This window comes from Mercurialis annua, linkage group LG6 (assembly GCF_937616625.2).
Source record: "Mercurialis annua linkage group LG6, ddMerAnnu1.2, whole genome shotgun sequence".
In the NCBI taxonomy this organism is placed as follows: Eukaryota; Viridiplantae; Streptophyta; class Magnoliopsida; order Malpighiales; family Euphorbiaceae; genus Mercurialis; species Mercurialis annua.
In genome coordinates this window covers 172,309-200,098 of record NC_065575.1, presented here as the reverse complement: position 1 = coordinate 200,098, position 27,790 = coordinate 172,309, and the positions used below count along the sequence as shown (strand labels likewise).

General features: G+C 31.8%; 2 protein-coding genes and 2 long non-coding RNA genes across 5 annotated transcripts; 1 reads left to right on the top strand and 3 right to left on the bottom strand.

Moving 5' to 3' along the window:
* Positions 1-40: 40 nt before the first annotated feature.
* On the bottom strand, positions 41-2,711 carry LOC126653638 (uncharacterized). Of its 2 annotated transcripts, XR_007632289.2 has the most exons (4): positions 2,394-2,690; positions 1,779-1,924; positions 997-1,179; positions 41-422 (listed from the first exon to the last, which is right to left on the bottom strand). It is a non-coding gene; the product is annotated as an uncharacterized LOC126653638 (long non-coding RNA). The 2 variants fall into 2 exon arrangements; XR_007632288.2 differs by having other exon boundaries at positions 997-1,924; positions 2,394-2,711.
* Positions 2,712-6,073: 3,362 nt separating this feature from the next.
* On the bottom strand, positions 6,074-9,238 carry LOC126653637 (uncharacterized). The gene is made up of 2 exons (XR_007632287.2): positions 8,734-9,238; positions 6,074-6,553 (listed from the first exon to the last, which is right to left on the bottom strand). It is a non-coding gene; the product is annotated as an uncharacterized LOC126653637 (long non-coding RNA).
* LOC126653632 (uncharacterized) lies at positions 6,518-7,594 on the top strand. Its single transcript, XM_050347571.2, has 2 exons — positions 6,518-6,786; positions 6,854-7,594. The coding sequence occupies exon 2, from the start codon at positions 6,854-6,856 to the stop codon at positions 7,211-7,213; it is 360 nt and encodes a 119-aa protein (XP_050203528.1). The 5' UTR covers positions 6,518-6,786; the 3' UTR covers positions 7,214-7,594.
* A 7,468-nt stretch (positions 9,239-16,706) lies between the features above and the next one.
* Positions 16,707-20,023, bottom strand: LOC126653624 (ABC transporter G family member 11). The gene is made up of 9 exons (XM_050347560.2): positions 19,437-20,023; positions 19,070-19,359; positions 18,816-18,987; positions 18,612-18,734; positions 18,288-18,416; positions 17,983-18,177; positions 17,820-17,906; positions 17,358-17,738; positions 16,707-17,289 (listed from the first exon to the last, which is right to left on the bottom strand). Exons 1-9 carry the CDS (start codon positions 19,800-19,802, stop codon positions 16,936-16,938), a joined length of 2,097 nt encoding a protein of 698 aa, XP_050203517.1. The 5' UTR covers positions 19,803-20,023; the 3' UTR covers positions 16,707-16,935.
* Between the last annotated feature and the right edge of the window lie 7,767 nt (positions 20,024-27,790).

The following is a 27,790-nucleotide window of genomic DNA, read 5'->3' as shown; positions in this document are numbered from 1 at the left end:
ATAAAAAGTGGCTTCAAAAGGCTGAAATTCTACAATCATCTAAGAAAAATACAAATGTTTTATTTGTAATTTAAACAAAATGACCAAAATTGAATGTGATTAGTGCACCATCATAGAAAAAATCTCTTGTTTCTAATAAAGTAGGACTAGAAGACAAGTAAATTTTTAGTAGTTCACATCAAGTCTTAATAATTACTTATTTTGTAAAGATGCATCAATGACTGGAGAGCATCAAATTGGCTCTGTTTTATATAATTTCATGTTGTTGATCGGTCCCACCACCGGTAGCCACACAACCTTGTATTGCCTCTCGGTTCTTATGTTGCCTTGCTTCATGATATTCAAGCATTGAAGGCTCTTCATGAGAAAGATCAAGATCTGAAATGTATTGCATTTTTCCTCCGATGTTCTTCGAGACTAACCTGCAACACAAAAAAAATGTTTGAGAATTCGAGTTTTTATGTTCTGATAATTCATAATTACATAAGAAATTAATGAATTAGTGTAAAATGTAATCAAACCGTTCTAATGATCTTTTAAAGCATCACTTTTAATAATACTAAACTGCAACTTGTTACAATCTGTTACGTAAACTGTAAATTTAATGATCTTTTTTTCATGATTAATTGAGAATTCCAATTGAGTAAACCGTTGCACCATTCATGCTGCTAGTACTTCCTGTTTTGATCAGCATTTTAAGTTTAGCTACAAAAAAGACCCTAAGCCACAGAGAAAGAGAACCAACTCACATACAAAAATTCCCGAGACAAAAATTTATTTCCGTCTTCTAAAGTGCGATTTTCAATTCTATTTGATGAAACACCGCGGGGTATTTCATCTAAAGCTAAGCAAACATCAAAAGATGGAAAATACTCGGTGTATATCATTACATTTATTTTGAAGTCAGTGCCATTTCCTATCTTGTATAAATGAATGCGTTTATGAGTGGACATATAAGCCGGCGAAGTTATAAGAGCTTATAAAAGGTATACATACCACTTGGGTCATTTTCATTGGAAGATTGATCTTTCTCTATGTTACGGCCAAACTTTTTTCTTCAATCTGGTCACGTCCTTCAAGGAGTATACCAAGAAAACCATACACATTGCTCTGGATGGTTAATTTAATATTTTCCTGCTCGTCCTCCGTGAAAAGGGCAGGTTTATATAGAATCTTGGCCTGAAAAAAGATGATGAAAAATAAAACTGAAAGTCTTTTAATTGAAATTAAGTGGACTATCTAGATTAGGCACATATAAAGACAAAGTTTTCTAAAATAGGGAAATAAAAAGCACCGTAGTCTGAGAACAAGGGTACACCAATCCATTCATGTTAAACTTAGATGTCTAAAGAACTAAGTTTACTTACAAGAGCAATTTCAAAATGCAGTCCACTGTCATACATAATGAACTGAACATATCTTCTCATAACCTTTACATAGTTAAATGGATTGGCACAAAATCTATTTTCAACAACTAACACTTTATATTTAAAGCCATACGGTATGCATCAATTAAAAAAAGCATTCATAATGATTTCATCCTACAACATTCTAGCTTCTAAGTTCCACTTTTGTTATCTCTCGGTCATTGATGTAAACCGGTGTGTTTCCGTTGCTAGCATCCGCATTAATAGCCAGCAAATGAGCGCTTATGATCAGCGAAGGCTTCTACCCTTCTTGTTATATATAAGCTATCACAACCATTAGCGCCCGTATTATATACAGGCTCATCCAAAGTACGAGAAAAACAAGTATATCACAAAGTACACTACATTCACCTTTCCCCAAAGACCAAACACTTTACTATACCAATAGTTTTCGGGTTCAGCTTCTTTGGTGGACTTGGACAAGTCTGGAGCTCTTCGTGGAAAAGAGGTATCCCGTTCACATAAACATACTCAAAAGGCAAAAAAATTGTATGAACCTGTTAAATATTCAAGTTTAGTATTTGGCTCCAAAATCTCTTCCAAGTATTTTGACTTTGAAAACTCTAAAAGAATTACAAATCCAATTGCAAGCTCTTAAAAAACTCATGGTGACAATTTTACAATTTTGAGACAATCATATAAGAAGCTGTCACTTATCCTGTTTTGAGACAATTTTGAGACAATTTTGAGACAATCATATATTTCCTGTCACTTATCCTGTTTCTCAATTCATCCAAGCTAAATCTACTTAAATTAAAATAAACAAATCTACTTAAATGACATATTAACAATCACAAAGCACCAGAGACAGAAAAAATTATCCACCTCTAATTAAACCCTAACTAAAATTAAGATGTTTCATTTTCATCGTTACTTTTACTAAGGTTATCCAATTACGAAGAATTTGATGCATCAATCAACTAAAAAAACAGAAAAACTCAAATCAAAAGAGAAGGCAAAAGAAACCTGATATTTATGATCTTTAGTAGACGAAGAGAAGATAGAGGCGGCGATTGAGACACCAGCATAACGAACAGTAAAAGCAACCGTATAAGCATTAGTATATACAATTTTAAGGCATGCCGATATTATCCCTAACAAATTTGGCTATATGCCATTATTGAATTTTAGAATCATTTTCTGGATGAACCAAAGCAGAAAAAAAACAATAGCAGTGGTTTATGTTAAGTTTAGGAAAAAAAATAAGAAAGGAAGAATAAATAAGACGTTTAAAGAAAATAGTCAAATGAAACAAAATTAAAATTACCTGCTATAGCAGGTTCAAGGAGGTGAATGACATAAGTGGTACTACAACATAAGTGGTACCGTATAACTAGCCTCAAATAGTATCAAATAGTTTCAAACCGTTTACATAAAAAAATAACAGTTTCAAACCGTTTACAAAGGTTTCAAACAGTATAAAACAATTGCAAACCGTTTCCAAAGATATCAAGCAGTCTAAAACAGTTTCTAAAAAATACTTTCAAACAGTTTAAAAAATAACAGTTTCAAACAGTATAAAACAGTTTCAAACAGTTTACAAAGGTTTCGAACAGTATAAAACAGTTTCGAGAAAACAGTTTCAAACGATTTTTAAAATTAATTTAAAACATTTGAAAACCAGGTCAAAATATCATTAATGAAGAACATTACGATTTTTTCAAAAAAAGTTGTAAAAAATTCAAAAAAACGATGCTACAATAATTTAAAACAACATAGAAAGAAAAAAGTAGAAGAAGAAGAAGAAGAAGAAGAAGAAAAAGAAGAGAAGAAGAAGAAGAACTTTCTCATCTATCACCATCATATTATCTCTTAAACTCTTCTTTTATTCAAATTTCTTTGTCTTAGAATTCATTTGTATAATGTGGAAAATAGAAGAAGCAGATTCGAAAAAAACGAAGAAGAAAAAAGTTGCAGAGGAAAGAAGAAGAAGAAGAAGAAGAAGAGAGAAGAAGAAGAAGAAGAAGAAGAGAGAGAAAAAGAAGAGAGAGAAAAAAAATGAGAAGGAAGAAAGAGAAAAAGGAGAGAGAAAAGAAAAAAACGAAAAAAAGGAGAAAGAGGAAAGAGAAAAAGGAGAGAGAAAAAAAAGGAAAAATGAGATATGCATGTGTTTAAAAGTAGGGGAGTAAAAATACAAATAAGTTATTTTGCTAATTGAGGTACAACTAAAAACAATAGAAAAATAGAGTAAAAAAATAAATTTTTGAAATTGAGGTATTTAGAACAAATAAGTTAAAAAAAGGAGTGTTTTGTGCAAATTCCTCTTAAAAGATTCATAATTGATATTATTAAATAATTGAATTTAGAAAATATTAAATTTAATTTTTTTTTGGAGAGACAAATCTTTCCTCTCTAATTATACGCAGCTCTAATCTCATCGTCATTCACCGTACAAGGTTAAACATAGCCATTATTTTTGTTCAATTGGTTGATGCATCACCGTGTAAGGCGAATATTATTTGCAAGCACCTTAAAAGTAATGTTTTTGTTCAATTGCCCTAATCTCATCGTCATATTGAAATAGAAGAGTTTTGCAAATTAAATTTATTTTTTTTCATTAACATAATTCATCATGCTCTTTCTGTTCCACTTGTGCAATTAGAATTTGAATGACATTATTTGAATTAGAATTATTGAGCTTGAATAAAAATTTATCTAAGGGTGACGATTCACAATAGAAATCTGAGGTGTCCATTCGTAATTGAAAATCGTCCGGAACATATATTGCATTCTAAATTAAAAAAAATATGAAATAGATAACTGAAAATTAATGATAAAACTTATTTATTCAGGTTAAATAGTCTATAAATAATTATTAGCTCACAAATGTTAACTAATTGAACATATTTTAACTTTTAACTTTTTATAAATAGAAAATTTAATTTTAAAAAAAATAAAAAAATTAAGTATATAATTTTGATAAAATTAATCTATTTAGTAAAAAAATTATATAAATAATTATTTAAAGATATGATATTAATAACAAAAATTTATTGAACATTTAGTTGTAAACACTAGTACTCCCTCCATTCCTAAAAGAATGTCGTTTTAGACTATTCAAAATATTCCAAAATAGATGACGTTCTGAATTTTAACCCTTCTTTCTTCCCAAAATAACCTTTCTGTCATCACTTTCTCTCTGTCATCACTTTTGAAAAAAGTTCTCTTTTTTTTAATACAGGTCCTTTCTTTTTAAAATCCTTCACTACCTCTCTCTTAAACCGAAGCATAGTATACAACGTTGTCTTCTCCTCCTTAATCTTAATTTAAGAACTGATAAATCATCACCGTCTGGACCGGTCAAATGTACCTGAGGAGATAAGAAAACGAACACAGAAGGTCAGGCGAAATACCGGTGGGGGACACCGGCAATTCGCTCCGACGATCTAGTCAGTATTGGTGCAAGGAAGAAGAAGAAGAAGAGAAAAGAAAAGAAAAGAAAGAGTGTAGAGCAAGAAAGAAGTACCTTTTAGTGTAAAACTATGTAAGGATGGTTTATATAGTTTTACCTGCACGTGTATTCCACAGTGGATCACTGCTCCTCTTTGGTCCCCACAGAATCAGTTAGCTGATGTGGCTCGCTCTCGTTACGTCTCGCTTATCGAGTAAGATATGCAGTGCATAGAACCGTCTATATGTCAGATTCTGTTTAGAGTTTGTTATAAAAAACGTTAGCTCGGTGTATAACCGTGTACCGAGCTCTGTTTTGATTGTGACCTTGGTGTCTTGTCCAGAGATGATCAAGCTATGATTTGGTCTCACGTGATCTTTACTTTTGGTAGATCGATCACAATGGTCATTAGGTGCCGGGTCCCTATGTTCGCTTGACCTGGTGAGGCCTCATGTTGATGAGGCTGTTTTACCGCCTTATTACTGGTCCCGTTATCAACTAAAGGCTATAATTCATTCGCCCAACTTTGTCTCTATAAATCTTCTCAATTATCTCAGATCTATGAGATGGCCATAGCTCTAGTGGAAATGGAGGAGGTGAATATGGCAAAAATGGGCGTAGAGATAGTTGTGGCTAGGGTGGTGGACGAGATATATATGTTTATATATAGCAAAATAATGACGGCCAAGCATAAAGAGGTGTGAGACCCATTTAATATAAAAACAAGTTTATTGATTTTATTCAGTTTTTGATATGAAATCTGTAAGTTAGTGACAAGAAAAAAAACAAAGGGAAATGAGAAAAAGTTTGAGAGTGGAGACTAGAGAGAGATGCACTAGAAGATGATGTTAACAATGGCGGAGTATATGATTTTAGCATTTCTACTATTGAGTATAAGTTGATAATTGTTGTCGTTAATGACAAAGCTTAGTAAAGGATAGTTTGGGAAGTTTTCTATCTATTAATTACATTCTTAATCTCCGTGCCCCACTCCAAAACGACTTTCTTTTAGGCAGTGTTTAAAAATCAGACCGGTAGCCGAACCGGCGTAGCCACCAGATTACGTTTCGACCAGTTCGAACGGTTTAACTGGAGGTTCAATCAGAAAATTTAAAATGATATCTATATTATAAGTATAAAAGAGAAGCAGATTCACTGTACATGTAACAGTGAATTTGCTTCTCCACATAAGTGTAACGAGTCATTGCTGTTTTTGGTTACAAAAAGAAAATCTAAAAAACTCACAAATGGAGAATTGTCCAAATTGGCTTCAGATATCAAATCACATTAAAGAAAATAAAAGAAAATAGGTAAGTGATTGCTTCTCCACATAAGTGTAACGAGTCATTGCTGTTTTTTGTTACAGAAAGAAAATCTAAAAAACTAACAAATGGAGAATTGTGCAAATTGGCTTCAGAGATCAAATCACATTAAAAAAAAATAAAAGAAAATAGGTAAGGTTTTACCTAAATGATTGTCTGTATTTGTTAAGCAAAAATTAAAACAAAACTAAAATCAAAACAAGATTTGATGTGACTATTTTAGATTTAAATCTTAATTTCAGATTTAAAAAAAATCAAAGAAACAAGGACAACTCAGGCTGTCAGGATAAGATGGTACAATTTTAATTTTGGAAATATTTACCATCATTTTAACTCATAGACTTTTCAATGTGCTTTCTCATCAGCCCTTTATTTGTTGATTAATCCATCCTTGCTGGCAGGTTTGATACCATCTGCACAACAAAAATATTCAACAAATTACAATTTTCAATATAAAAAAATTGCACTATAAATACCACCCCAGTATATACTACAACCTGCCATAGTGACATTCTTCTTCTGGTTAGCTACTCTTCCACATATACTATTGTTAGTTTCTGTATACAGTTTCTCAAAATACTGGTTGATTTAGTTTTTTTCATTTTCAGGCATTGCAAGCACCAATTCAGGAGTTGTATCTTCAAAGGTAGTTATGCCTTTTACCCTTTTCAGATTTGTTTGCAATCTAATTGTGGTGTTTTTCTTTGTTTTAGATGGCTGAAATTAGGATTACATATGATACTATTTTGAGCCTGATTCTTGGTCATCTAGGCCTCCCTCAGCATTTTTATAAGATAACTCAACATCCACACTCCAAAATTTTCAAAGCCACACTTTATTACAGCTATAATGATTCAACTATTGGTAAAATAGAAGGAGAAACAGTTGGCTTCAGTTTGGAAGATGATGACTATGCTAGAGAGGTGGCAGCTCAGCATGCTATAGAGTCTTTAAAGTGCCATTACGGGTTCAACATTTTCGACTACAATAGGCCTAAGCTAGATGAAGCCAGACAGCTGACTGGGACAATGAATAGCACAATGAACAACAAAAATAGTCAGATAAGTGGATGAGAGTCAAAAAGAAAAATAAGGAATTTAAAAGCACTTTGCTAAAGATAAGCACACTTGTGGGGAGTTCAATGATAGGAGAAAAAGACTCCTGAATATGAAGGAGTGATCTAACAACTAGGGCATATATTTTGATGATTCACATGACCCCAACTAAATATATCGTATGTTAGGCTAGTGTTTTGTGAGTTGTAACAATTAGTATATCTTTTGTTAGTCCAACAGAGTGGCACTTTTTGTTAGTCCAGCAACCTGGAACTTTTTATGGTCTACCACTTATGTTAGACATTACTAGTAACAGGTTACTACTTTTGTGGGTAGGTCACATATATTCTACCTAATTGTACAAACAGTATATCAATTAATCAAAAATTCTGTTCAGTACTTTGCATATTAAGCTTCCTGTTTTCATTTGAAATAAGTTACAAACGTTTTAAAATTAAGCGTTACCTTCTTTTAAAAGGTATTACATATAATCTAACTAATATTAAATATAACCTCATTGTAAATAATGTAGACAATTCAGGAGAGAAAAAACCTATAATAATATAGTTACAGCTTGATTTGTACTTATTTTTAAGAAGCTAAAAAACTATATTACAATAGATGAAATGGATAGTAACTTAGGGTAAGCTTTGTTTTGTTTTTTTTTTTTTTTACTTTAGAACATCAATAGAATTTACATATTTTGTGGCACAACAAATCCCATTGTAAATAGCATCTGGTCCTTTATATTTAACACCAACCCAAATGAATTTGGTTCAGTATAGCTTACATCTTTAAAAAGATGTAAAAAAAAAATTAAATGTTAAATAAAGATAGGCTTCCTGGCTTGCAACTTCAGTGTAAATATACCGCTTTATTATTTTTATCTTATTGTGTTATTAGGTTTATTTCATTGCGTAGTGAGTCGCTATATGATTTATTTTAACAAGTCGTACAAAAAATTAGATTTCTAAATTAATTTTTTGTTTTGTGTTCAGGGAGATCAAGGAGTTCCCAACTCTGCATTTAAGTTATCCTCACCTAATCGATCCAGGTATTTTACATTTCATTTTAATTAATTGAAGACTTTCTTTGTTAAATAGTTTTTCTACATATCAACTTATCCTTGCTATGTTGTTATTATGCTGATTGTGAAGTATGGAATTTACTTTAGAATTGAAACATATCAGCCCCAAAATTTGACACTAATTAACTAATCCAGTTGGTTCGCAATTCATCAACAAATAACACAACATTAATCAAATTTCTCAAGATACCATGAGGCAACGGTTAGCTAGACAACATGAATTATGACATAAGAGACTTCCAATTTTTCCCTTGCGATTAAAAGCCAGATAACATACATGATAAGCTCATTAATCACGGAATTGCACTCCAATTGCAACAAATAAATAGTTAAGTTTTTAATAAAACATGCCAGCTTTTAACTAATTGACATCAAACAACTAAATATGCTCATAGACTTTATTAATTGGCCGTAGACATGTAATTTCATCAACGCTTATTAGGAAACTTACCTAATTTGATACGCTGCTCTGATTAATAATTTTTCCGGCCTCGCGACATTGATGCCTGTATCTTTGTTTCCACTTCTGTTCGTTCATGGAAAACCGCTCTCGCTTGGTATCTCCGAATCGTGCCCCGTCGTCGTCTGTAACGATGGAATCGATGACTAAATAAATAACATTTGTTGTATCAAAGTGTGCTCTTGATTGATCGTGCGCTTTAAAATTTCGAATCATACCCAAAGCGTGTAGATGAAAAGTTTGATTGAGATAAATTCGGTTAATCAATAAAGAGACCGATCTGTTCAACTAATTTAGGGTTGCCAGAAATACCTAGTGGTTTGCTGTTTGACGTGGGTTATTCGATTCAATCATTCAATTGAATATCAATTACTCTATGCATATTCTAATTGGTGAGAATTAAACTTGCAAGAAAAAAAGGCAAGACATCTCCATGCAAGATTTTTTACTTGCCATAGAATATTGATGAGTAGTAAATAGAACTCTTCTGACAGACTGTGCGATGAGTAAACGCATCACCTTCAAACACACAGAACTATGCATGCTACACTTTTATTGCAACTCCATGGCGGTTAACGGCAGTTTATTTGGCGGCGGTTTCTTGCAATTTTGTGACTCCGACGGCGGTTTCCTAGAAGTAAAAAGTGTGGTTCATATACAATGATGATGATGATGATTATGTCGAACGTCTCAATAACTTTCAATCCTCCAATCTGCTGGAACTATGACAAAGATAAGTACTTTTTTTTCTCTTTTTTAAATATCTGAATTTTATAGTCCTGTTTATATTTATAGCAATAATTTATGGAATTGCATGATTAGAATTTTAAAATAAATCACTATTTCTGATTTTAATGATAAAATCAAAGAACTCTTTTTCCATATTTGAAAATTGTGAGGAAAATTATGTCTATTGGGATCTTCATATTCAATTTTACTTTCTATCCTAACTTAATTTTCTTTTTCATTACTTTTTCTTGTTTCAAAGATAACTATTGAACTCATTTCTATAATTTTCAAAAGAACAGAAAATTCATAATGATCGCAGTTTGGTGAAAATAAAGTTTCAATATGAAATTTAAAGTTTGTGATGTCTGCAACAAATCCATGGCGATGTCCGTCTGTATTCATGCCTTGAAAAACCCAAATCAATCTGTTGGTCTGTTGTTTATAAAGTTTATATTCTCAAATTTACAAAGTTCATATTTTATTTACATTGATATAAAAATCTCCCAATTTTATTTCTTTTCAAGCCTAAAATTAAAAAAATTATTTTGATAAAAAACAGTAAGTGAATGAAATGGAGAATTGTAATTTGGTGGTAAAAAAGCGTTCCCTACCTTTGGAACTCTTTTTCCGTGATTGTTGGCCAGTTAAAATGAAAAGGAAAAATCGGAGAAGAGAAGTGTGTGATTTGAAATTCCAGCGGTGGTGATGGTGATAACGATTACTGCCTTATTTTCTTCCTTTTCAGGTTTGATTTCTAACACTTATCATTAGGATTAGGTTTCTATTCATTTATTTTATGTACATTTTTTAACAATTTCAATTATTATGGTGATACTTTATGAATTTTTTTAGTTATTTTTAAGAAAAAATTCATCCCCAATTGGGTGTTTATTGTCCCTTTATGGGTGTTTATATCACATATATGCAAGAGGGGCTTCTCAAATGGCCCCTCTAGCTCACTTCCTTCCTCGACTACCTCATTAGACATCGCTACAGTCAGGTAAGATCAAATTACTTTTATTTTTGTTCTTAATTTAAATAATCAGGTATTCTACTATGGTGATTGTTGCTCTGGATGATCTCGATATTTCAATTTTTACTTTCCTACAAAATGAAGGTAATATTTATAACACATTATCCGCTACCAACTGTAAGTAATTTCTTTATTTTTTATTATTTTATGTTTATTATTCATTATTGCTACCGTTCGTTTAACAAATTATCCATATATTGGAATTTAATTTGTTAAATGAATGTGTAATTGGATGGCTCAAATAGTAGCCGTGAAGTCCACTTTTAGTTCTTTTATTTCAAGAGGGTTTCATCATCTTCATGAGATGGCCTTTCTTATTATATATTTATATATTGTTATCTTTGGCAAAAAAAAAAAAAAATCATTCAATTGAATGCCTAATGTTTTGCTGTTTGACTTACTTTCGTTGTGTTATGGGCTTGCTATACTTATTTTGGGCTTCCAATTTATTTAGGATACATATCTTAACTCTATTTTTTAAAGGATTTTATGCAGAATTGCTTGAAAAAGTGGTTTGCAAAACAAATATACGCTTCATATAAATCTTTAGCACTTTTACGCTTTTTTCATCTTTCAGTTTGCAAATATAAGTTCTATTATCCATCCATACACACATGCTCTTTCTTTTTGACCAACCATACACACGTGCTCTGAGTAAATTATGTAACAAAACCTGTTCCTTTATCATGCATCCTATATAACTCTCTTGTAAAAATTCTATACATCAAATTCTAACATTAATCTATTTTAATTGACTACTTAACTTGCCATTGGTATTAGAAAAACTACATCAAGATAACTAAAAATATTATTTTTTTCATCTTAAAAAAAATTTCTCTTTAAATTTTTTTACCATAAAAAATAGACAAATTAATAATAAAAATTAAAATATATTTTAAAAGCAATAATTTATAAATTGTAAATTTAAAATTAAATTAAAAGAGGAGTATGTATGAAAATTAAATTAAATTTAATTTGATTTCAATTTTAATTATTTATTGGTTGTCTTTTTATTGTTCGTTAGTTATTTTTTCATTGTCCGTTAGTTGCTTTTGCTTTTTGGTTGTCTTTTTATTGCTCGTTGGTTATTTTTTCATTGTCCGTTAGTTACTTTTGCTTTTTGGTTGCTCGTTAGTTGCTCGTTGATTGATCACTGATTGCTTGTTGGTTAATTGTTAGTTGCTCATTATTTATCTTCACATATAAAAAAATTATCATCTAAATTTAGACATATATTTTATGTATTTGATTTGTTTTATCTTTTTTAAAATGACATCCATTTAAATCTTAGAAATATAAGAGAAGTTCAACCAACTTAATACTTATAAATATATATACAAATTTTCTACATATTTGATTTTAAATAATTTTGTGCATGTAATTTTTATAAACCAAATACTTTAATTAAAGACAACCACACATTTTAGCTAAACAGAATTTAGAACTTATCTTTGATAAATATTAGATTATTGGATATGATACTGAACAAACTAAAACAAAGTGGCCTAAATCAAAAAAAAAAAAATTACTTCATACATATTATAGCAGCAATCATAACATGAAACAAGAAAAATATTAGTGATCTAAATAGTAATTAAGAATGTAAAAAAACTATTTAGTACAGAGGAAAAAAAAGTTAAATGAGTGGAGATTGTTTATAATCAGTGGCCATATACACCAATATATTGTACTATTTTTTCTAATTAGTAACTAAATATGAAAAACATCAATAAGCAATACAAATTAGCAAAACTGGATCTGAGAAATTGAAGATAAAAAATAGTGATATAACTGTCGAAGAAGAAAAGATCTACATTAATATATAATTCTGCATTTTGTGTATAAAGGTTAGGTGAATGGCAAGTTTCTTCTCTCTTTTTAACTTCCATTTACACCAGAGGTACCATCCTCCTTCTCATCATCATCATCCTCACTGTTGTCGGCATACTCGTCGTCTTCCATGTCCACCACAATAGATTCATCCTTGTCTTTTAGTTATTTTTGGATCACTATCTTTTTAAGAAAATAAATCTGCTCAATTACTTTTGGATTAAAGCTGAAGAATAGTAAAATAATGGTGGAAAAATTGCCATTTGGAGAAGAAGATGGCAAAGGAGATGATAATCTGAAGGCTCTTAAAAAAGCGTATAAATGAAAAAAATAAAATAAAAAAGAGCACGCTTGAAATCAGAAAGTTTGGGGGAGTATATTTGTATAGTTTGGACAAAAAGGGGTACTCCGCGTAATTTCCTCTTTTTTAAAATAATAGTAAATTATACCTCAACAAGGAAAATTTAGAAAAAATACCTTACCTTTTTAGTATTTTTATTTTTTTACTCTATAGTCTTTTTTTATTATAATAATACTTATTTCTTATTATTTTTTACTCCAAATATTTTATTTTTACTCTAACATGTACATCACAACTTTCTAGATATTGTATTTTTACTCTACGTGGCAAAAGGTTAATGATTTTACTCTAACATATGGAATGCATGACCTAACACTTTCTTTCTTTTCTATCTTTCTTTCTCTTTCCACTTCTTTTCCTTTTCTCTCTCTCTGCTTCCATTTTTCTTCTTTTTCTTTCATTTTTTTCCCTCTTCTTCCACTTCCTGTATTTTTCACTTTCACTTATTTTCAATTTTCTGTCATTTTCAATCTTGTAATTTTATTTTAAAAATTTCCAATTATTTATGTATCATTATTTTTTATCTCACAATTTCATCTTTCAGATCTAGATCTAAAAAAGCAGTAGTGATATTATCATATCGGTATCACAATTTTTTTTCATAATATTATCATAAAAGCAGCAGTGACATTATCATCTCGGTATCATAATGTTTCTGTAAAAAATTATTTTTCGTACGTTATCATACTATTATCGTTAACTTTGTCATACTATTATCACCTATTTTTATAAAAATTATCATAACATTATCATAATATAATTTATCATAACAGTATCATAAAATATTATCATAATATTATCATGACGTACTTTATCATAGCTATATCGTAACCTTTTATCATTAACCTTATCATACTATTATCATAACATTAGCATAATAAACTTTATCATAACAATACCATAAAATATTATCATAACATTATCATAACGTACTTTATCATAACGTACTTTATCATAACTATATCATAACCTTATCATACTATTATCATAAACCTTATCATACTATTATCATAATCGTATAATATTATGATAACGTTATATGATACAAACATACTAACGTTAATGATACCCGATATGATAAATAAACACTTTTCTTGACAGAAAATTATTTTTCTCTACAGTGTTATGATAATTATATGATAACGTCATAGTGATAACGATATGATAATCAGACGCTGTTTTCTGCAAAAAAATCATTTTTTCTGCAGAAAATCGTTTTTTTCATCAGAAAATCGTTTTTAATGCAGATTTTCAGATCTCAAACTGAAAAAATTAAAGAACAATTTTTTTAGATCTGAGAGTTAAAATAAATCATAATAATCACCACGAGTTAAGAAAAAAATTGCTAAAATATGGAAGAACGGTGAATCGACGGCGGAGCAAAGATGAAGCGAAGGCGGAGCAACGGCGAAGCGATGGCGGATCGTTGAAGGAACGACGACAGCATAATAAAGAAAAAAAAGAAGAAGAAAATGAAGAAGAAGAAAAAATGGAGAAGAAAAAGAAGAAAAAAAAACACAGAGAAAGATAGAGAAAAAGAGAGAGAGAAGTAAATCTGAAAAAAAAAAAGATATACATGTTAGAGTAAAAATAAAATATTTGGAGTAAAAAATAATAAGAAATAAGTATTATTATAATAAAAAAAGACTATAGAGTAAAAAAATAAAAATACTAAAAAGGTAAGGTATTTTTTCTAAATTTTCCTTGTTGAGGTATAATTTACTATTATTTTAAAAAATAGAGTGTTTTACCTAATTTTCTCATTTATAAATTTAGGTATGGGTTAAACTGAATTAGAGTTTAAAGATATAAACATTTTTTTATCAAAAATTAAAAGGTTTAGCTAATGACTAAAGGCCTAATCACTCAAAACCCCTCCACCATTAAACTTTTTTTCAATGAGATAATTATACAATACACTGTAAATTAGAAAAATATTCTCAACAATACAGTGCATACTTTCAAAATTGAAAAGTACGGCTAAATCTTTTTATTTCTCACTTTTAACTTTTCTCTTTTTCATTAATATGTTATATATAAATCCTAATATCTTATAATCTTATTGCTGAAAACCAAAACAAAAGAAAACCCTAAAAATTTGAGACTCCCGCCGCCAACCATCTGCTATTGTCTCAACCTCGCCGCAGCCGTTCGTGAAGCTATGCCGGTCGCCGATAGACTTGAAGCTGATGCCGTTCATGAAGAGGAAGCAACTCAAACCGTGGATTTCCAAGCCGCCGAGTGTCTTGAAGGAGCAAATCGGAGATGGAGAACCTGTTGTCATCTTTAGATCTGTGAATTAACCACCATCCTCTTAATCTTCACAAATCGCAATTGGAGAACGAGAAGGCAATCGGAGAACGAGCAGAGATCGACCTACTACTTGAAGACGATGACCTACTATTGTTTTTTTTAAAGATGAAACATCTAATTGTAATCTTGAAGGAGTTATTGCTGTAGGAGTTGTTGTTGTGGTTTTCCAGGCCGCCGTGGGTCTTAAGGGAGCAACGACCGGAGAGGAGAACTAATTGTCGTCACCGGAGGTGACGGGCATGCTGTGATGAATTTATTAAACTAGTAGATGAATTTGATTATTTGTTGTAATGGTTTTGTTGTTGGTTAACCAATGGTTCACTAATGGTAAATTCAATAACTTTTTTTTAGTACACTGTTAGTAAACGTTGGGTTAACCGTTGGTGAACTTGTAATAATTTTTATTTTGAATATATGGTTAATTAATCGGTGGTAAACCGCTGGTAAGCTTGAATTGTATATTTTAAAACAAACTGCACTTTTAAAAAAAATTAATAAATTTATTTTTAGTGTACCATTAGTAAACCGTTGACAGACTCATAGTTAAGTAATATTTAGTATATCATTAACAATTTTTTAGAAAACCTGAATTATGCATTTTAAATAAAAATTATTTTAAGTCTACCGTTAGTAATCTGTTAGTATGTTGTTGGTTAACAAAACCGCATTTTTTTTAATATTGAATCTAATCAACTTTAATTATATATCAAGATAAACGTTTACCAAATATTATCCTTTGATTTTATTTAAATTTAATTTTGGAAAAAATTAATTGATTTTATTTAAAAAGATCTTTAATTGATTTTATTTTAGAAAGATATTAATTGATTTCATTTGAAAAAAATTAATTGAAATTTTTTTAATTTATTTGGAAAGATCTTATTTGTAGGAGAGTCTTAACTTTCATCTAACTATTATATAATGATTATTGTATTTTTATAATTAACAAAGTATAGTTTTGTAAAAAAAAAGGTGGATTATGTATTTTTCAATTTTGAAAGTATAACTAGTAATCTTGAGAATATTTTGTTACAACATGGGTACTTGTTAAAAAAACTCTTTTTCAATTGCACCCTGATGTTGGAAAACTCTCTCAAAACCCTCCCACCTTTAAATTTTATTCCAATTGCATACTGACGTAGGAAAATCCTCTCAAAATTCCCCCACCTTTAAATTTCTTTTCAATTGTACCCTAAATTGAAAATTTTTATGGTTTTAATTTTAAAAAGTTAGTGGATATAATTTTAGGAAGAATGATTTTTTACATTATTAATAATATTAGTGTTTAATTAGAATATAGATTAAAAATGAAAGATTTATTTTAATTTTTTTTATGTGAAAAGAGGTCAATTTAATACTTTAGGGTACAATTGAAAAAGAATCTAAAGGTGGGAGGGTTATGTGAGAATTTTCCTACGTCAAGGTGCAATTGCAAAAACGTTTAAAGGTGGGGGGTTTTTGAGTGATTAAGCCGTGACTAAAATATTAAGTTACAAAGTTTTCTGTTGTATATAAAATCAATGTTTACCTTTTCAAGAAGAACCAAAATTTAGTAAACCGTATAATTTTTTTTTATAAAATCCTGCTAAAATCCTCTCTAACCTAATCATGTTGTATTTGTGTCTATCTCAATCTCTTTAATAGATGTTACAAGAGAGTCGCATCTTTAGCTTTCTGAATTACTATACAACAAGGAGCTGTATGAGAATCAAAGTTTATTGATTTCAGTAGGAGTAATTTAAGATTAGGGAGGGAGACGCATAGAAATCCAAACGAAAACTATCCAGTTGGTTTTGTTCAATTGTACACACCTATAAGTAGAGATTGAGCTACATATAAATATAAATATAAATATAAATATAAATAAAGGGCTTGTAACGTGTATAGGCTAGCAATAGGTGGTTAGAAGAAGATACACGATTGGCATTTATCTTTGAAGAGTTGGAGCAGAGCGATTTGCGACATAAGCCCTCAGAGAAGGGGACTGCGTGAGAGCATCAGGAGCTACAGTAGTATTTTGAGTTCCATTCTTCTGCTGCATTCTCCTCCTAGCTACATAACCTCTGATCCAAGGGGTCACATCCTCGCTTATCTTTATCATGATAAAAAAGATGATGCGGTACACCACAATCATACTGAAGATCACGCTTAGATTCACCCATTTTGACCGCTTCACATCAATCTGGAATATGTACTCCAGGATGTACTCACCGTCAATCTTCGGAAGATCCGGTCTCTGGTTGTCAAACCACAATCCTCTCAGATCATTCTGATATTGCCCCTGAAACAGACCATGCATAAGTTTCAGCTTTTTTGCTATTTCCATCAAACAAAGGGTACCCATAATACCTGTAGAGCCCAGAAGTGGAAACTGATATAGGACATCGGATAACGCCAAACAGGTTTCGGTATGTCATTCGGAAGCCTAAAGTATCCGGACACTAGCATGAATATGCCCTGAATTCCAGCACCAATGATGATACCCATGAGGAAGTTGGGGACGATGCTGGCTATGGCCATCATCAAGCTCTCAACAACAGTGACACTTGCATAGAGGCACAATACGAAAAATAAATAATGTTCGAACCCTGGGTGAAGGCGGACCATGAAGTAGCAAATAGTTCCGGAGATGAAAGTGATCATGATCAGGAATGGCATTGCAGAGATGGTATTGCTGATCACGAAAGCAGTCACACCATAGTGCCCATTCAGTCTCTCTCTTTGGAAAACCTTCATTACCAGGAAACAAAATGGTTTAATTTATCAGTATCAGCACATGTATCATAAACAAGAGATGGTATGTTCCTTTACCTTCATATCTTCCACAAATGAAGGGAACCCGCCAATTGACATGAAAGTCACAAATCCAAATACAAAGGAGGCACATGAACCTCTAGCCTGTTCCCGAAAAATAAGGAAAAAGTTATTAACTACACAAACTTGAGTTAAGCAGGAAACAGGGGCAGGGCAGTACCAGGATTGAGTTGTAACCCGTTCCAACATTAAAGTAGATAGTTCCAATACAGACGGTGACAACAATATATATCACAAGCCTAAGCCAGTAATATCCGAAGTCCCTTGACATATTGATGAAGGAACGTTTGGTTAAAGTAAAGGACTGCATTAAGAAACTAGCCTCACTTCCTCCTGAATCCAGCACCGTTCCTTTCTGTAACACACATGCAATGAAAATGAGCATTACCTTTTGTAAATTGCTATTCACAAACAGATACACAAGGGACAAGAACAATGAACCCGCTCATAAATTTAGCAACTTACAACTTTGGATATCTCCTCAACTCTTTCTCTTGCAGCATAACTGTACTGAGAAGTTCGGTAGTTATCAACTAGAGTTCGTATAGCCTCAGCTGTTGTTATCTTATCCAAAGGATCCTCACTTGATTCGAACTGATTGGCAATCCAAGTTCATTAAAATAAATAATTCAGAGAGAGAATGAATTGATTAGCATCCTAAACACTACTCCATCCGAAATCAATAAACCAAATGCATATAGATGCTGCAATTTATGTGTTTGGGAGTTAAATATGGAAACTGATGCTAAGAGATTTTGGCACACTTATTTAAGTATGAAAGTACTGTACCCGCAGTTTCATGGAGCCCTTGAGAGTAGCCTTTACTTTGTCAAAGTCAGAATTGATGCATCTTAGGAAATGGTCAGACGGGTTCCTCAAAGCAGGACAGGGAAAGCCAGCTTGGGCAAAGAACTGCAAGAGGTATTTTTTTAGCATGCATATATGAAGAATTTCAATGAACATGGACTTAAATAGAAGAGCACCAATTCTTGCCTCGTATGCCTCTGAAGCCTGGCCAAAATATACAGTTTTGCCTCCTGAAAGTAAGTACAATCTGTCAAAAAGCTCAAAAACTTCACTGCTAGGCTGGTGAATTGAAGCTATGACAGTCCTTCCATCTCTAGATAGACCACGTAGCGTCTGAGTTACAAAGAAAGCGGAAGCACTGCGGCAGAAAGGGGATTGGTTCTAGTTGTTAGTAACATGAACAAACAATTGGAGGGAAAAAAGAAGGTTGAGTTGCGCACCTGTCGAGTCCACTCGTGGGTTCATCCAGAAAGAGCAATCTAGGCCTCATAAGAATTTCAAGAGCAATGCTCACCCTTCTCTTCTCACCTCCACTGATCCCTCGCAAGTGCCAATTTCCAATAACTGTATCTGCGCAATCCTGCAGGCCCATCTCTATAATGGTACTCTCAACCAGGGCTCGTTTCTCTGACCGGAGCATCTTATCAGGGAGACGCAACCGAGCAGAATAGGAGATCGTTTCCCTCACCGTAAGAGTACCAATCAAGTTGTCATCTTGGGTCACGTAGGCCTTGGAATATAGATAACATAAAATGAGTGCCCATAATAATCAAAATGGATGGAAGAAAGCAATATATCTATACTCACAGCAGTTCCAAAAGAGAGCTTGGTTTTGCGACCATTAAGAAGAATGGATCCAGAAAGGAAAGCGTTGGCAGCAAGGCGACCGGAGAGAGCGTCGAGGAGAGTGGATTTGCCAGAGCCAGAAGGACCCATGAGAGCAGTAAGGCATCCTGGTTCAGCGTAGCCTGTGAGTCCCTCCAGAACATTCTGCGTCTCCCCGTTGCTGAGGGTGACCATCACAGTCAGATCCTTCCACGTGAGCCTTGCAGAGACATCGCCGACCACTTCTCTGTTGGTTTTGTCTCTCCAGATGGTCTCGCTCAGAGGACTCAACGCCGCTCCCAGCATTCCATTTCCTCCTGCGGCTTTGTTTGCTTCTATCTCCATCATTACTGATCAATATGGATAGGTTGCAGGGTGGATGAAAGTAATAAGAAAAACAAGAATATGATGATGGGCAAGAAAGATGTGAGAAGCGAGTAATGTATGAGCGGGTAGTTACAGTTGACCGTATGATCCCATGCAGTTGAAGTTTCTTCAACAAAACAAAACAAAATGGAAGCAGGTTAAGAGAGAGAGACGTGAAATTTGAGCCTCTCTCATTATCCATTAATGGGTTCTGGTAGCTGTTGGTAGAGGCATTCAATGGAAGACCGACCCTCATTAAACTTGTATCGCAACTGTCAACTTTGCCATAGCACTTGCGCATACACCTAGCGTGCTTCTCACGTGCCGTGCGCGGCTTCCTTTGAATTGATTGGCTAACCTACTTTTGCCCATGTAAATCAATGCACACACCACATCAACTAAATACATTCACACGCTACCGCCCAATAAATGAGAATATACTTGTGTTGTAGTATGTACATCTTTGATCTTTTTTAGTTTATTTCATCTATTTTATCACTGGATAAAATTAATTATAATAATCAATAAATAAATAAAATAATTATACAAGTTATTTTTCTATAAGTTAGATGTCATTTTTTTAATATGTTAATTATTTAACAAAATTTATTTAGCCAAAAAGTCAATAAGGTTAAATATATAGCTTTGAACAATTTTTTTTAAAAAAAATAGGTATTTTGAATAAAGATATATTCTTGAAATATGTGTTTTGAGTCGTTTTATCGCTTCAAGTCCAAATGGTCCAATTATTATTTGACACCTCAACTTCAACCATTTTGTGCCACCTTAATTAAGAGGGTAAAACGAGATAAATTAATCAAATTATGGGTAAAACGAGATAAATTAATCTAATTATGGGTGTTGTCCAAAAATATAAATTTGTTACCCCCAAACTTGACACGAAGTATCAATACACCCAAATGCAAAACCGGATCAGATCATCCCACAACTTGGCAAAACAGGATCAGATCAACCCACAACTTGGCAAAATAGGGTCAAATCCACCCTTTAGCCACTCTCGCTCATGCTCAATCCTCGTTTAAAACACACTCTCCATGATAAAAAGTCTAAAATAATGCTCATTTTTTTCAACTCTTCAAATTAGTATTTAAAGATTTTTAAAATAAAAAAATAATTCCTACAAATTTAAAATTCCTACATTAAATTGTTTTTTCAAAAAATTTATGGACTTCAATATACTTTTTCTATCCATCTACCCACCACCGCCGCACAACCACTAAAATCCGACGCGGCTTTCGTATCTGACATTAAATTAAATTTAAAAAAATTAAAATAAATTTTAATACTAAATAAAAAAATTTCGTCTGCGCAATGTTCGTTTTTAGGCGAACCTAACAAATAGTATCTTTTGTTCTGTCTTCCATTGAAAACGAAGAATAGAAGCTTTTGTTCTTCGTCTTCATAAAGAACAAATAAGATCTGTTCCTCTTCATTTTCTTCATGAGGACGAGAACTTCATCTTCTTAACAAAGATCTGTTTTTCATCTTTTTCATGAAGATGAAGAACAATTTCTATTCGTATTCAATGGAAGACGTATAGAGGTTTGTTTTTAGGGGAACTTTGGTTCGCCTGAAAACGAACCTCGCTGGGACAGAAAAATATATTTTTATTTAAATTATTCTTTTACTTTATTATATTTAATATTAAATTTTATTTTAGAATTTTAAAATTCAAATTAGATGTAAGGTACGTGGAGGAAAGAAGGCGACTAACGGTAATCGAAAAGTTAGAATGGAGCGGTTTCCGGTGGAAAAGGAGGGTGAATGGATCCAGTTTTGGATAGTTTAAGGGGGTGATATCTAGAGGTTTTTGATACGATTTGTCAAGTTGTGGGTTTGTTTTATCCACTTTTACAAACTTAGACTTTTTTATATTTCGTATTAAGTTCAGAGGGTGAAGTGATCCTTCGTTTATTAATATTTTGTGCCAAGTTGAGTGGGAAAACAAACCTTTGTTGGTTAGTCATTATATCTCAGTTTAAACACCTTCATGGTTTTCATTGGACGTTGATGTTACCATCATATTTCCACCATCCAATTGAAAGTAAGTAGATCATGAATTTCAACCTTATTTTATCATCAAATAGAATTTGGAGATTTAATTTGTTTTGAAAATATTTTTGTGATCAAATAGCTGTAGTGTCTTACAGCTTATTAGAACATCTGAATCTATACCGATGTCGAGGATATTATACAAGATATCAGCATATTTTCTCCTTAAACTCAAATGATAAGACAAGTTACGTTTATGGCTGTTTATCGCCGTTTCGGTTCATTTTGGCTTAGAATCGGTCAAAACCGACCAACCGAAGTTTGTAAAAAATTCAAATTGAATAGAGGCTCATCATACAGCTCACTATCATCGCCGCCGCCGCCGTCGTCATCATCCTCACCGAAAGATTCTAGAGGTTTCCTCATTTCTGTTCGTTTCTAATTCTAATTCTTTTTGAGAAATAGGAAGTGAGTCGAGGCAATGTGGTGATCGACTGATCGGATCTACTATTTCAAACCTAAATAATCTAGGTTTATGTTAGATTTGGTTGGATGGATAGTTTATGTTGGATTTGGTTGGGTGAGTGAGTTTAGATTTGGTTAGATGGGGTTTGTTTGATTTTTCTTAAGATTTTAGGGGTATTTTGGTCATTTTTGGATTTGGGGCGGTTTTTTAGGGTGGTTTTGGGACAAATGAGATTTAGTGGGCCATTAGTTAAAACTTATGCCTCTTTAGATAAGTACCTATAAAAAGCTCAAATATTCTTAAAAATACAACGTTAAAGTTTTTTTTGAAAAATACAATTTGTACTTTCTTTGGCAAAAATAACTTTTGTTATTTTTAAAAATATTTTTTAATCTCAAAAATACTATTTTGGTTGACCAGCAGTATACTAACATATTACTAACGATATACTAAAAAATAATTTATATTTTAAATGCATAAGTTAAGTTTACTAAAAAATTATTAATAATATACTAAAAATTAATTAATTAGAAGTTTATCAGCGGTTTACTCACGGTTTACTAACGGTATCCTAAAAATAAAATTATTAATGTTTTAAAAAAGAATAGTTTGTTTAAAATATAGTACAATTCAAGTTTGCCAACAGTTTATTAACGATTATTAATGACAAATTCAAGATAAACTTTATTACAAGTTTACCATCGGTTAACCCAATGTTTACTATCAATGTATGATAGGAATAAAATACTCCGATATTCTAGAGTCGTTTCCATTATGTTTTGATACATTTTAGCACGTATTTTGAGGTGTTTTTGTGCGTTATCGTATGTGTATTATGCGTTTCAGGAGTATTGGAGCGTAATGGAGACTGTTTGGCTTAAAAGTGGGACGAATTGGCAAAGAATCAATTCGACAAAGCCTTGGAGCAAGAAAGCGGTGGAGAGACCTATTTCAGTCATGTCACGATCATGACCCTAAGTCAGGGGAAGGTCACGATTGTGACCTAGCATAGGAATTGTATCGAAAGTTTCCCAAGAATGGAGGTCACAATCGTGACTCTCACTTATGCTAAGGGTCGCGATCTAAACCAGGTCAAAGTCCATTCTCAGATTTCAAAAGCTCAAGACTTAGGGGCCCACTTCCTTATTTGTCCAACACTCATGTAATAGGCTGTCTTTTATTCCCTTTCTAGGAGTACTATATAAACAACTTTATCTCAATTTTTAGGGTATGTCTCATTAGTGTAGGAGACATCAATTTTTAGGGTAGTTGTATTCCCTTTTGCTCTCACTTTTATGTTGGGATCTTCTTAGTTTTTAGTGTTCTTGAAGTTATTTTCAGATTTTTGTAGGTTGGGTTTATCTTTATTAATATAAGCTATTATGATTTCTCAAACTCCATTATCTTGTTGAATGATCTTTACTTATTCTAGCATCTTAAAGATAATTAGTTCTTATCTCTTTACTATGTTGAATCTTATTTGCTTTATTGTATTTAGTTTTGCTATGGTGATTATGGTTGGCTAAGTCCCTAGTCTAGATATTCTTTATGATTGCCATGTATGATGAATATGTGATTATATTGGATTTTGGATTAGGTTTTGTTGTGTTAATTTGGACCTAATGCCTAGATTAAGTTGGCCTCTTAATCTTTAATTCATGTTTAATTAGTAGAACGAGAGTTATCTAATTGAATAGACCTAGTTAGCATGAGCTTGAGACCTAGATGCACGAGAGTGATTTAGGGATTGAGCGGTCGTATAGTTTGCGATTTAATCGGCTTGATTAGTTTCATCGACATCTAATTGCGCGAGAGTGAATTAGATTTCGTTATATTAATTAAGTGTGGATTCTCTCAATTTCCGGCTCGAAAGAGCGGATTTGATACCTTTGAATAGCTCGACCCGAACCAATATCATATACCCGACCCAATTACCTAGGTTTCTCTTTGGCATGATTAGCAACCTCTAGGCGTCTTTTAATTCTTATTTTAATCCGTGTTTAGTTAATCGTTGTTTAATTAGTCCTTTAATTTCATGTTCAATAGTTGTTTTATTTTATTTCTTTTACTTTTTGGAAACCAAACAAATGTCATCTTTGTGCTAAAAGAATTGAATAACACCTAAATTCATTCTCTTCATTGCTTTAATCACTCTTCGTGGGATCGACCTCGATTTATCGAGTATTACTAGTTGCGATACCGTATACTTGCAGTAAAAGACCAACAATGTACTAAAAATAAAATTATTGTTGTACCATTAATAAATCATTGGTTAACAAACAAACCATTAGAAATACAGAAGTGAAAAAAAATTACATTAGAACATCAAGAGTATTATTGCGGGACAGCCAACGATTTACCCAAGGTTAACCATTGTTAACCAACACCAAAAACATTACAGATACACAAGTCAAAATACACAAGAATACATGAAAAATTAAGAGGATCATTGTAGAACAGCCGCCACCTCCATCAGAAAAGTACAAAACATTCAACCTCTCTAGCTCCAGGAAAGCTAGAAGCCCCTCTTCAAAAAACAATGGCTTCTTCTTTTTCTTCAAAAAAAAAACCGCTCCTCATCTTAAGATTTGGTTTTTGATCTGAAAAAGATTTGACTGAAATGAGCGACGACGGGCTCTTGAAGATGGTGTGCGACGGTGGCAGTTTGCAAAAACGGCATCGATAGCAGTGAGATCTAACTGAAACGAGATGACAACAATAAAACGGGGTTGATACTGAAACGGAGAAGAACGGCGATGGAAATGGAGGAAAAACAGAGGTGGAACCAGATCTAATGAATGAGATGCTGCTATGAACGGACTGCGGCAGAGGGCTTGCGACGGCGGGGGCTCACGACAGTGGCATTCTGCAAAAACGGCAGTGGTGGGCTTGAGACAAAAGTGGTTGGCGACGACAATGAGATAAAATAAGAAACAACTTTGAGTTGGAATTGAAGAAATTAGGTTATGAAGGAACTAGAGGAGTAATTGGTAGTTTTGTAAAAGATATATTATAAAAGTTTCAAAAGAAAAGAGCAAATTATATTTTTCAAAAGGCCTAATTATTTAAAAACACCTCACGTTGAACTTGTTTTTCGTTTATACCCCGACGTAGGAAAATTTCAATTGTACCCTATTTTGGATTTTCGTTTTCACCTCTACCCCAACTAAGGGTACAATTGACAATTTAATAATTTAAGGATAAAAACATTAATAACAACTAAATAGAAGAATTTTATCATATTTTTTTTATTTGGACAAATACAAACAAATCCTTCAACTTTGAAAAATTTAAATAAATCCTCATAATTAATTGTTTTTTAAAAATTAATTAAAATATTAAATTATCAAAAAAATAATTCAATCTACCACCATATTTTTCCGATTTAAAAACCCGTCACTAAATTTAAATCAAATTTTTATTTTTTTTATTTTTGGACTCCTCCGCCCGAGTTCGCCGGAGCCGTTGTCGTCCCCCTTCCGGAAAAGGAGGACCAGCAGCTCCTCCTTCATGTTCCTCCATGAAGGAGGAACACGCTGTTCCTCCTTCCATGTAAAGAGGACGACAACTCCTCCTTTATGTAAATAATTATTGTTAGTTGATTTTTTTAAAAGAGATGGTGTTTTTGTAAAATTAATAATATTTAAGTCTAATTATAATATAAGTTAAAAATAAAGGACTATTTTAACTTTTTTTAGATGAAAAAAGAACAATTTAGTGCTAGAGGGTAGAGGTGAAAACGAAAATCCCGAAATAGGGTGCAATTGAAAATTTTCCTACGTCGGGGTATAAACAAAAAAAAATTCAACGTGGGGTGTTTTTAAATAATTAGGCAGTTTCAAAAAGCAAAAGTAGAGGCGTAATTATAAGATTAAGTTTGTAAAAGTGTAGTAGTTTATGTAAATAAGTCTAAAACTTAGGGGGTTTAGTGTGGGTTTTTTAGGGTTTTTGTGTTAAGGGGGACTAAACTCAAGTGTCATGGTTGATTGATAGCCTATTATATGTTGTATGTAATTTATTAACTGACTTAAGTGGCAATATGCCCCTCAACTTGTAAGTAATGGGTAATTAACACATAAATTAACTTTATGGGCAAATCACTACAAAAACTTAGTGATTATAGATAATCTGCCCTTCAATTTGTAAGTTAATTGCCTTTTAAATTGGCAATTTTCCCCCTTAACTTGTAAGTTAATTTGCCAAAATAAGCTAATTGCCCATAATCATCAAGTTCGTGTATTAATTTGTCAATAAAATTAACTTATGTGTTAATTGCCCATTACTTACAAGTTGCATGGGCAAAGTGCTAATTAAGTCTTTATTAACTCATGTATCAATTGTAAAAAAGAGTAAAGATAATATATATATATATTGATTTTTATAAACGTATTGATTTTTGTTTTTTTTTATCAAGTTTTTGCTTTTATGGGTTTTAAAATACGAAACCGAATTGAAAACCGAACACCAACTTTTTATATAATTGCAAATCGAACCAAACCATACTTATTAATTAATCAAACAATCATTACAGTGTTGGTTCTTTTCCATTTTACAGTCTAGTTTTATTTTTGCACACCTATAGTAACAATCCTTTGCTTTTGAGATTAAGATAATGTGTACATTTTCATTGTTCTTGTCTCTCAGGGTAATTTTCATCTGTAGTTCTTTTCTCTTTCACTAAAGTCCTTAAACTTCAATTCTTAACCAAAACATCAGTGATGCTTTATTATATTTTCAAGAAAACCCTTGTATCTATTTTTTTAACTTACGCCGTTAATTGAGGCCTACATGGCAGAACATAAAAATTATATTATTTAATTGCAACTTCCACTTACTTTTTAATTTTTAAATATGTCACGTCTAAACCTTTAACATCACTAGTTTCTACCTATCGAATTTCTGAACTTGTTAAATAATTCTTTTTAACTTCTGAATTTGATAATTTTATGAACGTTTAAACTCTCCTCGTCCACATGGCTTTGGCGTTTGCGTTCAAACAAAAATTGACGCGGCAGGACAGAAAATTAATGTTTAAATGGACAAAATAAAATGGTTTTGTACATCATTTAACCTCTGAGCTTGTATTCATTTACCTATCTGACCCCTAAATTTTTTGTTTGACCCATCAAACCTCAAAACTTGTTAAATTATCCTTCTTAACCCTTAAATTTAAAGTATTAAATTTATTTCAATTTATATTTTATTTTTAATATATATTTAAATTAATTAATAAAATATTTTTATATAAAATATTTTTTTTCATGCTTTATTTTTTGTATATCTCTTTTACTTTGCATATATTTTTTTTATAAAATAATACTGAAAAATAATTATACCATAATTAATAATTGTTTTCATTTAATCTAATATTTATTTTAGTTTATTTTTTTTGCTAATTTTAATTTCTTATACAATATTGATTTTTAGTTTATTAAATATTCATTTTATGACTATCATAGTTATTTATGTTTTTTTATCTATTCATTTTAAA

Bases quoted from the DNA above. Each gene is read 5' to 3' on its own strand.
- LOC126653632 (XM_050347571.2), top strand. From the start codon at position 6,854: ATGGCTGAAATTAGGATTACATATGATACTATTTTGAGCCTGATTCTT.
- LOC126653624 (XM_050347560.2), bottom strand. From the start codon at position 19,802: ATGATGGAGATAGAAGCAAACAAAGCCGCAGGAGGAAATGGAATGCTG. The intron at 18,735-18,815 runs GCAAGAATTGGT...TACCTCTTGCAG, and splicing joins AGGCTTCAGAGGCATACGAG to TTCTTTGCCCAAGCTGGCTT. The intron at 17,739-17,819 runs GTAAAGGAACAT...CTGGTAATGAAG, and splicing joins CATTTGTGGAAGATATGAAG to GTTTTCCAAAGAGAGAGACT.